The sequence below is a fragment of the Oncorhynchus tshawytscha genome, linkage group LG32 (assembly GCF_018296145.1).
Source record: "Oncorhynchus tshawytscha isolate Ot180627B linkage group LG32, Otsh_v2.0, whole genome shotgun sequence".
NCBI classification, from domain to species: domain Eukaryota; kingdom Metazoa; phylum Chordata; class Actinopteri; order Salmoniformes; family Salmonidae; genus Oncorhynchus; species Oncorhynchus tshawytscha.
In genome coordinates, this window is record NC_056460.1 from 16,765,513 (window position 1) to 16,781,478 (window position 15,966).

Sequence of the window (15,966 nt, forward strand, 5' to 3'; positions counted from 1 at the left end):
TAGCCTCAAAAAAATATTTTGATGTTACTCTATCTGTTGATGTTACAGGACTCACATGAGAGGATCATGTCCAGACAAGACCAAGAGGAAAAACTCACTATTACAGACTGGTACAGTATGGTGAGTGTGTGAGAATGTTTTGATTATGTCCTAAATAGTAACATATTCCCTATATAATGCATTACCCCAAAACTAGTCCACTATATAGGGTATAGGGTCTCATTTCAAATGCAGGAAGTTGGAAAAGTGAGGACTGAATGTCACTCCTGAGCGGACTCTACTGTTTGAATGAGAAATGAGTTTTTATGCATCCCCTCCAGTGTGTGACTCTCCAGCAGCAGGAGCTGAGGCTGTCTGAGGGCTCTTACAGGCCTCCAGGCCAAGCCCAGTCCTTCCTGGCCCAGCAGAGGCAGTCCACCCAGGCCAGGAGCAGGAGAGGCATGGGGCTCTCTCCCAAGCTACAGCCCAGATAGGAGGGGAGATGGAGGGAGAGGTCCCTCTGTTGAGGGTGGTGGGATTGACACTGGATGGACAAGGAACGTTGGAAGAGGATGTTGATGGGATTTTTGTGGCTGTTTAAAAAAATCTTGGATGTTAAAAAACATATTTTATGTAACATTGGCGCCACCTGCTGGTCAAATGGTATTGGTGTTCGTTTTTTGTCCATCTCAGTTTGAATCTAAAAGTTAAAGGAATAGATAGGACAATAAAGGAACATCACTATTACAATGTGTTGCCAATGGATTTTTGCGCTTGAATAAAATATCAACATGACTTACAGTATAGCGCTCATTTTCTCCAGATTTTATTTGACTGTATTGTCTCACATATCTGCTGTCATCCCAAACTATTGTATCTCATAGCAACAGAAATGGAACTATGGCAAGAAAGATTTGTCTTTTCTTTTTATTTACCTCATTATAATTCATAACAACATAACAAGGTGAAAAATCATTCATCTAAAGTAAATGTACAGTGTAAGATTGGTGAACACAGTGAAAGCTGCAGCCCAAACCTGCAGCATCTGGGTGGATTGTTCAGTAGGATGAACTTCATGCAGATGATCTATAGACCAGTGATTTCTCATGAACATACTACAGTGACATATGACCTAGCTTTTCAGTGTAATGTGTTGGTCCCAGTTGGACAGAAGTGTGCATGTTCTCCCTTACTCATAGTCCGGTTCTGAAATGGCATCCTATTCCCTAAGTAGTGCACTAATTTTGGCTAGAACAGGGTGCAGTTTCTCGTTTCGGAGCCGATGGGGACTCTGACCCCATGCTGACGCTCCTATGACGCTGTGGGGCGCTGTAGGACGGCACAGTGAGGAAAGACATCTTGGCTCCACCAATGGGCGGCTTGGGAATGGCGGGGATCACTGTGCTCTGCTCTGTGATTGGTTCAGAGATGAAAAGGTCTTGGGTGGAGCAGGCTGTGGAACGGGGGTGGATGATTCTGTGGGCTAGGGGGCTGGAGGGGGTTGTCGAGGCTGGTCTGGGTGTCTTATCCTGGGGTTGTCTGATGGATGTTTGGCCTCGGTCTCTGGAAGGCTGGAGGGGTGATGGGAGCAGTGGCATGCGGCTTTGAATATCTCCTGTCACCTCAGTGTTCCCTTCCTCCATCTTCTCTTTCTCTGCCCCCTTCTGGGTGTTCCCCTCATCCTCTTCTTCTTCCTCCTCTTCTTCCATAATCTCTTCCTGGCTTTGAAGGGCATCCCCACATCTCTCCACCCCAACCCCAAACTGTACCTCCATGAGGGGTGTCCTAGCATTAAACACCCCTCCACACCTACATATGGTACTCTGAGTATCCTGAGCCAAAACAGACGGCAGCGATCCCCCAGACGGCCCCAAAGTCTTCCCACCTTCATCATCCTCGTCCTCACCCTCTTCATCACTGAACGAGGGCGGGTACATCCCGGAGCGACGGCGGAACCTTTGGAGCTGGGCGGAGGTGCGGCGCAGCGCCCCTCCAATGAGTCCCGTGGGGGACGGGGCAGTGAAGAGGAGCGGTTGAACAGGGCCATGTTGGGGTGGTGACCCCCACCCTGAGACTCCACGTTCTCAGTGATATCCGCCAGGGGCAAAGTGCATCTCCTCTTTGGGAATCCTGGAGGGGACAGACTCAATTCAAATCACTACAACTTGAATAATGCCCTTAGGGCCATACAGAAGTGTTAGCAAGGTTAGAAACATACAACTAATCATCTTTGGACTTGTAAGACACACATACTGAATATCCTTGCTTGCAACGAGGTGAACACATATTTAAGGTGTATTGTAGAAATGTATTGCCCCAAAAATAGAATCAAATCAAATCAAATAGAATAGAATAGAGACTCACGCCATGTCGAAGGTGGAGCCCTGGAAGGAGGGTTTGCGCAGCCTGAATAGAGTTGCTGCAGTGTAGGGAGGACGAGGGTTAGAGTCGTTCCAATATCGGTCTCTTTCCATGATGGGAAGATCCCCATACATCTCATCGACTGCCATCATGGAGACCTGAGGAAACACAAACACTACCTCTTCAGTTTCAGATGAGGGAAGTTCCAAGAAACTCTTCTGTTGAAGTTTCCTTTCACCCCACCATTTTTTTTTCTCTCACTTTGAGTGTTTCAAAAGTACTTATCCCACTCATGTACAAGTGTAGGCTCGGCCCTAATTTATGTGCTCTCTGTCCCCTGGAGCTGCATTGCAAATGGCCAGTAACACAAGGAAAGCACAAAGGACAATGCTCAAGGACTTGCCAGCCCTTCCCCTCTGAGGGGCCAAAATGTATCTCTCTGTTACAGTATCCAGAGGACTGACTACTATAAAATAAAGCTATAGTATCCATGTCTGGTATCTATCTGAAACGTGTACCTTAAAGAGGACTCTGAAGCTATCTATATGTATGTACACTAAACAAAAATATAAACGCAACATGTAAAGTGTTGGTCCCATGTTTAATGAGCTGAAATTACATTTAAAAAATGCACCGAAAGCTTACTTATTTTTGTTTTGTTCCATCCCTGTTTGTGAGCATTTAACCTTTTACAAGCTAATCCATCCACCTGACATGGAGTGTGGCATATCAAGAAGCTGATTAAAAAGCAGGATCATTACACAGGTGCACCTTGTGCTGACCACTCTAAAATGTGCAGTTCTGTCACACAACACAATGCCAGAGATGTCTCAAGTTTTGAGGGAGATGCAATTGGCATGCTGACTGCAGGAATGTCCACCAGAGCTGTTGCCAGATAATTTAATGATCATTTCTTTACAATAAATAGACTCCAAAGTCATTTAAGAGAATTTGGCAGTACGTCCAACTGGCCTCAAAACGTAGATCACGTGTAACCACGCCAGCCCAGGACCTCCACATCCGGCTTTTTCACCTGTGGGATTGTCTGAGACCAGCCACCCGGACAGCTGATGAAACTGTGGGTTTGCACCACAGGAGGTTGGTGGCATCTTAATTGGGGAGGACGAGCTCGTGGTAATGGCTGGAGCGGAATAGGTGGACTGGTATCAAATACATCAAACATGGTTTCCATGTGCTTCATGCCATTCCATTCGCCCCGTTTCAGCCATTAAATTGAATTGAAGAGGAGTGGGACAACATTCCACAGGCCACAATCAATCAACAGCCTGATCAACTCTATGAGAAGGAGATGTGTCGTGCTGCATGAGGTAAATGGTGATCACACCAGATACTGACTGGCTTTCTGATCCACATCCCTGCCTTTTTGTTAAGGTATCTGTGACCAACAGATGCATATCTGTATTCCCAGTCATGTGAAATCCATAGATTAGGTCCTAATGAATTTATTTCAATTGACTGATTTCCTCATATGAACTGTAACCCAGTAAAATCTTTAAAATTGTTGCATGTTGCGTTCATATTTTTGTTCAGTGGATGATCTCTGTGGTAACTTGTATAAAGTAGTGAATGCTCCTTAGCAGGAGGGTGAACTCTAAATTACTCTGTGCAAAGGTGTTTTATGGTCCTCTCAGGAATATTTTCAAGTACTACTTAAGTAGTTTTGGGGGTATCTGTACTTTCTTTACTATTTACATTTTTGACTAATTTTACTTTTACTTCACTACATTCCTAAAGAAAAGGATCTACTTTTTTTACTCCATACATTTTCCCTGACACCCAAAAGTAGTGAATGCTCCTTAGCAGGACAGGAAAATGGTGCAATTCACACACTTATCAAGAGAACATCCCTGGTCATCTCTACTGCCATCTGGTGGACTTACTAAACACACACGCTTCGTTTGTAAATGATGACTGAGTGTCGAAGTGTGCCACCATAAATTAAAAAAAAAACAAGAAAATGGTGCTGTCTGGTTTGCTTAATGTAAGGAATTTTAAATGATTTATACTTTTAGACTTTTACTCAAGTAGTATTTTACTGGGTGAGTTTCACTTTTACTTGAGTCATTCTCTATGAAGGTATCTTTACTTTTACTCAAGTATGACAATTGGGTACTTTTTACACCACAGGATCTTTATGCCTAGACTAATGCTTTGTTAATGTCAGTATTGCCTTGTAGCTTAATCATTATGCCTACCTTAATGCTTTGTTAATGTCAGTATTGCCTTGTAGCTTAATCATTATGCCTACCTTAATGCTTTGTTAATGTCAGTATTGCCTTGTAGCTTAATCATTATGCCTAGACTAATGCTTTGTTAATGTCAGTATTGCCTTGTAGCTTAATCATTATGCCTAGACTAATGCTTTGTTAATGTCAGTATTGCCTTGTAGCTTAATCTTTATGCCTACCCTAATGCTTTGTTAATGTCAGTATTGCCTTGTAGCTTAATCGTTATGCCTACCCTAATGCTTTGTTAATGTCAGTATTGCCTTGTAGCTTAATCATTATGCCTAGACTAATGCTTTGTTAATGTCAGTATTGCCTTGTAGCTTAATCGTTATGCCTACCCTAATGCTTTGTTAATGTCAGTATTGCCTTGTAGCTTAATCGTTATGCCTACCTTAATGCTTTGTTAATGTCAGTATTGCCTTGTAGCTTAATCGTTATGCCTAGACTAATGCTTTGTTAATGTCAGTATTGCCTTGTAGCTTAATCGTTATGCCTACCCTAATGCTTTGTTAATGTCAGTATTGCCTTGTAGCTTAATCGTTATGCCTACCTTAATGCTTTGTTAATGTCAGTATTGCCTTGTAGCTTAATCGTTATGTCTTGTATGTGAAACCATTCATTTTACAGAGTTATTCAATTATACTTGCTTTGATATTTGCTTTTATGACCATTCCTTGATCTTAGTCAGCTAAACGCATAATACTTGATAGCACATGGTTTAACCACATGGTCTTGCATATTACGATCTATATTATGGAGCCATTTAATTCATTTAATGGGCTAATTGCTTTGTCTTATTACGGGTTGCATGTGGTATATTTAGAATATCACATATATGAAGTATTACCATATACATGCATATATTACATATACGATAACAATGGGGGGTTGTGAGAAGGATAGCAATACATGTGATTCAATAGAAACCTGGAAGTTCCTGTCTATCAGCCAGTTGGTCTCAAAGTCATCATCGTCCTCTCCAAATGGGTTTATCAACTGCTCTGCTACCTGAAAAACATACAAAAAATGGGTAATGTTCATTGGGGCACGCAAGGGAAATGTTTTAAAACATTTTGCAACGGAAATTTTAAAAAATATGTTTGTTTTTGGTAGCCTCTCCCTGTTTCAGTCTGGTTTTCTTCCATTTGCTACCTAGAGAACACAACAATGAACTTCCACTGACCTTGAGCCAGCCAGCGTAGAAGAAGAACTGTAGCAGAGTGAAGATGGGGATGTACAGGTCCAGGTCATGACCCAGGTAGCCCTGTGTGGGGTCCAGGAACTGACGTCCTATCAGACACACGAAGAAAAAACTGTACACGGCCAGAGTCACCACCTATAGGGATGGTGGAGATGAGAACATAGGACACCGAATGAGTGATGCCGACAGAGGAAATTCTACAATGATTGCACATACAATCACACACACACACACACACACACACACACACACACACACACACACACACACACACACACACACACACACACACACAAACACACACACACACACACACTCACACACATACACACACACACACACACACACACACACACACACATACACACACACACACACACACACACACACACACACACACACACACACACACACACACACACACACACACACACACACACACACACACACACACACACACACACACACACACACACACACATACACATACACATACACACACACACACATACACACACACACACACACACCTGAGTGTAGACCAGGGGAACACTGATCATGTCGTAATGGAAAAGCATACTGCAGTTCCCTCTGAAATGATTGAGCTCCTGCGACATAAACAGACACAAATGTAAGTTCTTGTTTTTGATGAATGTATTGTTGTTGTGTAAGGTTCAGTCAGGATGTAAGTCGGTACAGCTTATTCATGTCATATAACTATTGACATAATGTGGTTTATCACTATGTCGCTTTATGTGTGTTGTATTGTAGACTACCTCCAGCACTAGTTTGAGGGTGCTGTCATCCTTAATCCTGCCCTCACAGCGTGCCAGGGCGGCCAGGTTAGTGAACCACACACAGGGAATCCAGTACTTGTTATAGGGGGACTTGAGGCTCTCAAACTTCTTCCGCTCCTCCTGGTCATGAACCCTGAGGAGAGGGGAGTGTATCTGTCACAGGTGGGGTCAGAACCCCCATGTACTGCTTTGAAACCCAATGTCTTAATTAGGCCAAGAGGAAATTGGACCAGAGGGTGACACTGATTCAAAGTTGCAGGCAGGGCTACCTCATCACCAGAGCGTGAGTCCGACTCACCTCCGCTAGACCGCTACATAAACTATAGGTATGTGTTTGGAAGGCACAGGATGTGGGACAAAACTGCAAGTGGTATGGTGTATCCAGATGTACACTGTAGGCTACTTTCTTGTGTTTGAATTCTGAAAATCTGCAAAGTGCAATTTTTCCTTGAAGGCGACATCTGGAAAGTGCAATATCTCCTCAAAGGCAGTCTCTTAGATGCATCTGAATGACATATTTACCTGCTTCCACGACGTGGTCCATGGTCGGGAAGCGTTTGAACACCGCGGTGCTGACCGAGCGCAAAATCAGTAACGCGGACAGACTTGTATAGCGCATCATGGTGCGTCGCAGCAGCCGCCCGCGCTCGTCCACACCCTGCAGGCCGCCGGAGAGCACGCACATCAGGCGGTCAGGTAATGGAATGCGGGTGTACTGATTCCACCAGCGGTTCACCACCAGTGTCACGTAAAAACCTGGAAAACAGCAGCAAATGGTTCTGTAATGAATGGTGGTATTTTCTTATAGAATAGAAGAATATTAGAATAGAATAATATTCTAATAGAATCTGTGTTATTGATGTAGTAATATTGCCCACCTAGCACAAAAGACATGGGGATGAGACTGGCATAGTGGTTGCAGTAAATTGCCAGTTTTTCAAAATACCTCTTCTGGTCATCAAAGAGGAAGAATCTTAAGAGGTAAAAGTTACATAATAATGTGCACCAATTAAAACAAACTGAAATCATCAAATAGTAATGGAAAGTTCAAATAATTATGTAACTTGGTAGCCAAAGGCTCTCATACCTGTAAGTGACACTGATGGCAGTGTACATGGCGAAGAAAGCAAGGAACTCCTTCCATAAGACCTTGTAGATGCTTCCCCTCCAGGCTAGGAGCAGTTTGGAGAACCCGCAGAAGCGCGCATTGGCAACTTGCGCGGTGTAAGTGACGGTCATGATGTCATCTATCAATTATTCTATCATATTAAAAAAAATTAAGTACTATATCTCGGAAAACATATATTGTGTTAGTTTTGTTTCTATTAATCAAGGGAAATGGAAAGAAAACCCATGTCTAACCCTCCACAAATCATACCTATACAGTTTTGTTTATGTAACAGGTGTAAAATATACTTTATTTTTCACTGAAAATCCCTCATATTTATTTTTCATTTATGGTTATTTTCAGATGTATTACAATACTTTCAAAAGTGAAATATTTTATTGTATTTCTTTTCTAAATTGTGTTGATGTTGTGATGTCATCTACGAGAACCATGCTTTTACGCCTCAGTTTGGTCAAAGCGTGATGAGGAGAGGTATGTGTTTTTGTTTATTTTGAATGCACAATGTTAGCAAGTGTTCACAAATGCACACAAAAAAACAAGCAAAAATGATATCATAATTGATTAAGTGTTGTTGTACTACTGTTAGTATGAATATATATTAGCGTGAATGGGGATCATTTTCGAGAGCAACTTTAATTGCAAATGTGCAAGGTTAGCCCAGCTACCGTTAGCTTTGGGTGCGGGAGAGGCTATCTTTCAGGTACAGACAGCGTGAGTTTTCTGACGATTTTCTCACGGGAATTCTGCACTGTCTTTTGTCAGGCAAATATACTTATGTACAACAGACGGCAGCATTAACGTTTGCCTTGCATTTGTATCCATTCCATGCAGGTATGTTGTGAAATGTGACGTTTTTGTATTTCATTTAGCTATCGTTCATTTTGATACCTGTCCGGTCATGTCAGGAATGGCGTTGTTACCTCATTACTATGCCTCGGATATAGTGGTGCAATAGTACACTCAAATAAATATTTAGCACTTATTAGAAAATTATTAGTGTATTGGTGTACAATGTTTATAAAATGAAATTGGAGTATTTTGAAAATATTAACATGTACATTTTGTACAATGCATTTTTGGGGTTTTTGCGAGTTTGTTCAAAGCGTGACGAGGAGAGACAAATATACGTATGGATGAGAGTCCAGACGACAGCATACAGCATTAAGCAGACAACTGCAGAGTTGTGTCCTGAGCTTTCCCTTCCCATCCACCAACACCCCACCAGAACACAATACATTTAGACTTTGCGTAAAAGTCCATGAAAACACCTAGTTCGATGGACAAATTTAGGACAGATATGAAACAAATGGTATTACGTCTAGTCTACGTGCAGTGAGTGGATCTTTGGGGTGTTTGCAGGTTCAGGTTAATCAACAATCTCCGCGCTTAGCATTATTGCTGCGCACGATCAAAGCCCTTACATATTCCATAGCCTAATACATCTGTACAACTTTGAAATTCTCTACTAACCATTCTACGTCCATCGTTGGTAACCCATTCAGCCGATACATCATACAGTAAAAGAAGGCAACAGTAGAGGGTAATCCTTGGATGCTGGAGCCTCAGCAGTGCGTTCAGTGGTTCGAGCGCCCCGGGGCAAATCCCGAAAATTGGAGGAGACGAAGCTCGTTAGTGTATGTCCCCTACTGGGAGAGCGAGATTTTCTGCACAGTGCATTTTAAATCGGTGATGGACCACAAGCGACAGCCTGCCGAGAGCTACACAATGTCAAAAATGCAAGTGGGTAAAAATTAGAAGAAAAAAAGTATTGGAAAATAGGAAATAGTCATAGACTGCCACTGATTTAAAAAAAAAAAGACTAAACCATGTATAACAGTTTGGTAATATTTATTAAATTGTGCATATATTAGAAAAAGTTTATGGTGCATTATATTTTTGAATGAGGCAAGTGTTTTTTTCCAGTCCATTGACAAATTTGAATTAATTCTACAAAACACTGTGTCAGCTCAACAGGAGGCTTGTTTTTGCAGGTTCTGAGCGTAGAAGTCACCCACAAAGTCAGGACCTGTCAAGACGAATCTGTTGTTCAACAAGGCATGTTGTACCGCAGACCATCCATGCGTGTCCCGGCTGCGTCTTGGGGTCGCCTGCGTCCGTAACATTATTTGGTTATGAAAGCTGTGTTAATAAATAAAAACACAACCAAAAATCTCCCTGCGAATTAGACATGTTTGTTTTTTTATTTAGTAAGTTTAACAATTGCCTGGGGGGGATATGCATAACTTGAAGCATTAATAACATTGCATGGACAAAATCAAATCAAAAAGGACCCTTCCAAGACTTGTGTTGCTGCTGCAGAGATTATGGGGCTATAGTTGGTAGTATAATGACCACTTCTGGTGTTTGACTATCTTGATGACAAGTCAAATTGACAGCTAGTGGGACATTTTGCCTGTGGATCAAAGAAGCAGTGCACCAATGCAAAAATGCAGGCAACACAAAAATCCCACACTGAATGATGTCTAAATAAGAGCTAAATAATGAACCAACCTTTCAACAGGGGACCAATCAACATTCAGTAATCAATTGTATATTATAATGCATTATAAGGCATTCATTAAGCCAAGTAGCCAAATAGCATCACGCTGTGTACCCGAATAGAGAGCCCTCTACACAACAGACAGGGTGTGTCTGAAACAGCACACCATTCCCTATATAATGCACTACTTTTGACCAGAAGAAAGAGATTGGTTTAACCAGGCTAAGTCCCCCCCACCCAGGCTGAACACTGTACTCAATGGTGAGTGCAGCATTCAGTCTGGTTCAACCAGGCTAGAGAGAAAAGTAGCACTTTAAAAGCTTTACACAAATACTGCTTCAGTGGCAACCTAGAGTAGGGAAAACAATGAAATTGGCATAAAATAATTACAAGTAGCCATCTGATACTGTAGATTATAGATGAATGACACTGCTCAGCAATCAATAAATATAATTTCTTTATCCAAGAACTGAACTAAATGTAGGTGGGGACATGCTATTTACACCATAAACACATGGTGCGTGAGAACAACATTTTGGTCAAATAATGTAGTTAAGTATGTCCATGCTATTATTAAGTATTCAAATGCTCTTCTAAGGCTGGTCAGTGGACTGATGGGATTGGTGGGACAAAATATAACATGATCTGAAAACCCTTCCCTCTAGGCCTATATCCCTCTTCATAGTGACTATTCACCCTGGGGTCGTAAGTCCTCACCCTGCACACACCCCCACCTTCATCCATAACAGACTAAACTTTCCCACCATTCATATTATTCTCCATTCCCACAATGGAGGGCATTAAGAAGTCAGAATGTGCATCCAAAATGGCACCCTATTCCCTATATATAATGCACTACTTTTGACCAGGGCCCTGGTCAAAATGTGTGGCAATAATGCACTATACAGGGAATAGGGTGCCATTTCAGATGCAAACCAAACAGATACAGTCTAATTAAATCACATGGTAAAACCAAAGATGCAGTCGATCGTCTCAAAGCTGTTTTATACTGAAAAACACAGCAGCGGCACCAGACACCAAACTCAGCCATTAGGGATAGTTTCACTTGTACATTACTGAGGCTGGAATATGGAAGGAAAAATAGGATGGAGGGAGGCAGGAGGAGAGGAGAAAGGGAGGGGGGGGGCCTTGAGTGTTCCTCTGGGAAAAGTTACATTCTTTAGGAATAGTTCATCTTTTCCCTGGTGAGATATGGAGAGAATGGTATAGATAGAATGATAGAGAAAAGTGAGAGGAGAGAGATAAATCACATGTGGATCCTCCTTTCGCTTTTAGACTGTAGGCCTACAACAGGAGCAGGTGGTTGTGTGTCCTTGTGTTCTGTGTTGTCCGCCCCTGTGTGTGTGTGTGTTTTCTTGCTGTAGTGGTTTAGGTTCCTGAAGATGAAGAGGATGGGGATGTTCTTGCTGGGTTGCTGTAATGCAGGAGTGAGGCTGGGGTCAAGGGGGACGGAGATGGTGAGTTCAGACTGCGACTGGGAGTCAGAGGTCAATCACTTGGTAGGGGGGATGTAGGGCTCCAGGAGTTGCATTGAGAAGGTGTTGACTTTTTCGGATCCCCGTACCTCGTGGGGCAGCAGCGGTAACTTGATTATGTGGAAATCTTCATATAGATCCTCCATCTGGGACAGAGAATAAAGGTTAGGCCACCATTGTAGGGGCAGAGCACGTGGTGACAGACTATTGACAACATGAAGACTTCTTATGCCGTGCTTTACCTGGTCCAGGTACTTGGACTGGATCTTGTGGCGGGCCTCGCACATCTTGCATGGCCGGTCTGAATCGGGGAACACCAGCTGGTTGACGATAATGTTGTGCGTGTCGATGCGACACTTGGCCAGCTCCTGGATCAGGCGCTCCGTCTCGTACAAGGACAGGAACTCAGCGATGCACACGCAGATAAACGTTGTTTGTTCCTATGAGGGAGCGTGGGGAGGATCGGAGAGAGGCGTCAAACACAAGTAGAGACAGTCACTATACGGACTCCAAAAACTGTAATTAACACACAATACTCAAATAACTCCACATAGTGAAGTAGAGTGGTTATCAATCAAATTTACATAATGCAGGTGTATATACACTGCATACGCACATCAATGTTTTCCAAGAGCGAAGATGTTCGGTAAAGCATTGTTAAGGAGATCAATGTTTCTAAATGGGTCGGTGTTGGTCTGACTTACAGGGTCTTTGAACTGCTCACTGACAGAGCGGATGACTGGTAGGGTCTCCTCCAGCTTAGAGGCCAGCTGGTCTGCGTTCATGTCTCCCAGACCCAGCATGTTACACATCTACGGGGGAGAAAGAGTGAGCGAGAACTAGAGAGAAGGATCATGCACAAGTGGCAACAATAAGAGAACTGATGCTACCGACTCAGACAGCTTCTCGGGTCAATAAAAACAGAGCAACTAGAGCTTCATGCTTAACACAGAAATAAATCAACAGTCAGTAGACCTTACCTGTGAGATGAAGGGGCTGATCTGGTTTAGGGTTAGTAGACCTTACCTGTGAGATGAAGGGGCTGATCTGGTTTAGGGTTAGTAGACCTTACCTGTGAGATGAAGGGGCTGATCTGGTTTAGGGTTAGTAGACCTTACCTGTGAGATGAAGGGGCTGATCTGGTTTAGGGTTAGTAGACCTTACCTGTGAGATGAAGGGGCTGATCTGGTTTAGGGTTAATAGACCTTACCTGTGAGATGAAGGGGCTGATCAGGTCTAGTAGACCTTACCTGTGAGATGAAGGGGCTGATCTGGTCTAGTAGACCTTACCTGTGAGATGAAGGGGCTGATCTGGTCTAGTAGACCTTACCTGTGAGATGAAGGGGCTGATCTGGTTTAGGGCTAGTAGACCTTACCTGTGAGATGAAGGGACTGATCTGGTTCTTGATCTGCATGAGTCGTCCCAGGCCTCTCTCCACTATGGTGGGGAAGTTGAGCAGACGTAGCGTGTGGCCAGTGGGGGCAGTGTCGAACACCACCACAGAGAAGTTCATGCCTTTCACTAACCTGAACGGAGAGGAAAAGAGTATGACTGAGGAACACTGGAGTTAGTCAATATAACCTTATTAACCCTCTAGTTTCTAAGCTGGGGGGGGGGTTCTACTAACTTACATATAGATTTATTTTACGATGGTCACACCAAGGATCATTTAGCTATTTGGTTATGAATTTTAAGACCCCTTATTAAGGCAGGGTTTTGTTTTGCCCTAGAACTACACAGCTGATTAAAATAATCAACTAATCATCAAGCTCTGAATCAGCTGTGTAATGTTAGAGTAAAAAACAAAACAGTTTGGGAAACCCTGCCTTAAGGCGTCTTAAAATTCAAATAGCTAAATGATCCTTGGTGTGACCATCTTAAAACAAATCTATTTTAGCTTATTAGAACCCCCCCCCCACAGGCAGAAGAGGCAGTAACGACTCCAGATGAGTCCCGTGATGCTTGTGGGGGTTTGCAGAGAAAAATGGAGAGTCTCAGTTTGTAGGCCAAACCGTTCAGACACTACAGACATATTCGTGAGAAGACCGATTTTCAGGATGTCTAATGGTCTGACAAACACCGCTCTAGCTCTGCCACCTTTCACCGCAAGTGCGGAAGGGCAATATCGGCAGATGCGGTGGATTGAGACTCAGCCCATGCAAAAAAAACATCTTTCATTTAAACGGATTGATTTTGATGGGGATTTTTAAAATTATGGCCGTGGAAATTTTAGGAAAAGGGTTAAGCTTACCCAGACATATGAATTTGATTCGGGTGACAATAAAGCCCAATAATAGCAGCCCAACTCATTTCTACTACCACAAGTACAGACCAACACTATCATCCATGGATATTTATTATTATTTAACTAGGCAAGTCAGTTAAGAACAAATTCTTATTTTCAATGATGGCCTAGGAACAGTGGGTTAACTGCCTGTTCAGGGGCAGAACAACAGATTTGTACCTTGTCAGCTCAGGGATTTGAACTTGCAACCTTTCGGTTACTAGTCCGACGCTCTAACCACTAGGCTACCCTGCTTCTATCAGAGAAACTGAACATAACCAATGATTGACTGAATTTAAAGAACTTTTAAAAACACTCAAAGCATAATGTGTATCGATAACTAATGTGGAGAGCCATTAAGTGTTAACTTCATGACCTCTGTGTGTGCGTGTCTCCGTACCTCATGACCTCTGCGTAGCTCATGGCCTCGTCGATGCCGGGGAAGGCGCTCATGGCCTCCTGCATCATCTTCTTGCCCATACTCAGCATGTTGTCCTCTTCAAAGAACTCATCTGGGAGCTCCGCCACACCCAGGCTGGGGTCAATCTCCTGCAGGAGCACACACACAAGACAACACAAGACAACACAGACAGAACAGAAGGTCAGGGCAAGACAGGAGGAAAGAGACGGTGAGGAGGTAGTCTGACAAACCAGCTCTTTGCCTCTAATCATTCTCAAAACCTAGTAAGAGAGTGCATACTGCAGAGAGCAACATCACCAGTCTGTAGTGTAGACAAAAAAAACTGGGGCAGAGAGACTGGGTCTGCTGACATATGCTGACATACCATAGCGAAGAGGTTCTCGTAGCCCTTGACTTTTGTGGGCACCTTAGAGAACTTCTGGTCAAAGGCATCTGAGATGTTGTGTGCCGGATCAGTGGAGATGATGAGCACGCTGTCACGCACCGCAGCCAGCTGTACAGCAAGACTGCAGCTGTGGGGGCAAAGGACAGACGGATACATTAGCACACATAGACAGAATGTCATGAGCACGCACAGACAGACAAATATGACCACAGACACTGATAGATAGACACATGAGCACAGACAAACAATACAGACCTTTATCAACCCTTCAGTTAGAAACATTGTTTACGTATGTATACATTACTACATTAGAAACAGTGTCTTCTCAATTAAATAAAAATCAACTTCGCATGAAACTGACAAATTTAACCACCGAAATTTGAAATTGGTGTTTGAAAGTGATGGTCCATGTTGAGTTGATGGTAGTGTCTAACTAAAACTAGTTAGCTAGATAACGTTAGATAGATAGCGGAGTTTGCTAACCTGATGTTTGCTGTGAATGTAAAAGATTGTTCAAAACGGTTTAAAACTCGCTGGATTGCTAGCTAACGTAGTAAGTAATGACAGTGTTATGAATTTGACAGCTAGCTAACTAGTTAGCTACAGTTTCTAGCTATTATTGTCATATTAGCTAACTATATAACTAGCTAACGTTAGCTCACTGTGTTTCCCACTGAAATAAGAGCTACGCTCATGGTAAATGACTGTCAATAAAGAAACATTAATTGAACGTCGGGCTAGCGGTATTGAACAAGATACGCTAGATATCTATACTTGGCTAGGCCATTCATTTTGCTAGTGACGTTAGCTAATAGTGACAAAGCACTATTTTGCATCGACCTACCTGCATGTTGTTTTGCCAACGCCACCTTTGCCTCCAACAAATATCCATTTCAGAGATTTCTGCTCTATAATGTTTTTCAATGTTGGTTCTAAAGGCTCCACATCGGGCGCATCTTCAAATTCTTCTTCCAACGAAGCTGCCATCTTGTGTGTACAGGTCAGCAAATGGGATGTACCAAATAATAAAAACAGCTGGGTAAAAAAAAAGCGACCCTCTTTTGGGCTATACCAAGGCTAAATAGTTTAGCGATCAAAATGTAAACATATTTTCAGCAAACAATCTAATCAAAAACCAAATGAAAAACACTAAATTTATAAGA

The 15,966-nt window shown here is 42.7% G+C and overlaps 3 protein-coding genes across 3 annotated transcripts in view; 1 reads left to right on the top strand and 2 right to left on the bottom strand.

The window, feature by feature from the left end:
• LOC112230213 (protein Hook homolog 2) overlaps window positions 1-783 on the top strand; it is a 1,062-nt gene extending 279 nt beyond the window's left edge. The window contains exons 2-3 of the mRNA XM_024396400.2: window positions 49-120; window positions 321-783. Coding sequence (XP_024252168.2) covers window positions 49-120; window positions 321-473 — 225 coding nt within the window. The 3' untranslated portion in view covers window positions 474-783. The remainder of the gene's footprint in view (window positions 1-48; window positions 121-320) is intronic.
• Window positions 784-1,920: 1,137 nt separating this feature from the next.
• Window positions 1,921-9,364, bottom strand: LOC112230212 (bestrophin-2-like). Its single transcript, XM_042310669.1, is given in 11 exon segments — window positions 1,921-2,109; window positions 2,344-2,498; window positions 5,517-5,597; window positions 5,773-5,925; window positions 6,321-6,398; window positions 6,567-6,709; window positions 6,712-6,720; window positions 7,110-7,343; window positions 7,466-7,560; window positions 7,675-7,846; window positions 9,187-9,364. Coding segments are annotated over 10 exon segments (1,146 nt in total). The 5' UTR covers window positions 7,827-7,846; window positions 9,187-9,364; the 3' UTR covers window positions 1,921-2,063.
• Window positions 9,365-9,886: 522 nt separating this feature from the next.
• Window positions 9,887-15,824, bottom strand: get3 (guided entry of tail-anchored proteins factor 3, ATPase). Its single transcript, XM_024396395.2, has 7 exons — window positions 15,648-15,824; window positions 14,783-14,930; window positions 14,398-14,546; window positions 13,089-13,239; window positions 12,417-12,524; window positions 11,955-12,152; window positions 9,887-11,858 (listed from the first exon to the last, which is right to left on the bottom strand). The coding sequence occupies exons 1-7, from the start codon at window positions 15,788-15,790 to the stop codon at window positions 11,730-11,732; spliced, it is 1,026 nt and encodes a 341-aa protein (XP_024252163.1). The 5' UTR covers window positions 15,791-15,824; the 3' UTR covers window positions 9,887-11,729.
• Between the last annotated feature and the right edge of the window lie 142 nt (window positions 15,825-15,966).

What these genes read in the sequence shown, in the direction of transcription:
- get3 (XM_024396395.2), bottom strand. Translation starts at nt 15,790, where the DNA reads ATGGCAGCTTCGTTGGAAGAAGAATTTGAAGATGCGCCCGATGTGGAG. An exon ending in TCAGTCCCTTCATCTCACAG is followed by an intron (nt 12,525 to 13,088) that starts GTAAGGTCTACT and finishes TCTCCCCCGTAG; the next exon opens with ATGTGTAACATGCTGGGTCT. An exon ending in GTGAGCAGTTCAAAGACCCT is followed by an intron (nt 12,153 to 12,416) that starts GTAAGTCAGACC and finishes GCTCCCTCATAG; the next exon opens with GAACAAACAACGTTTATCTG.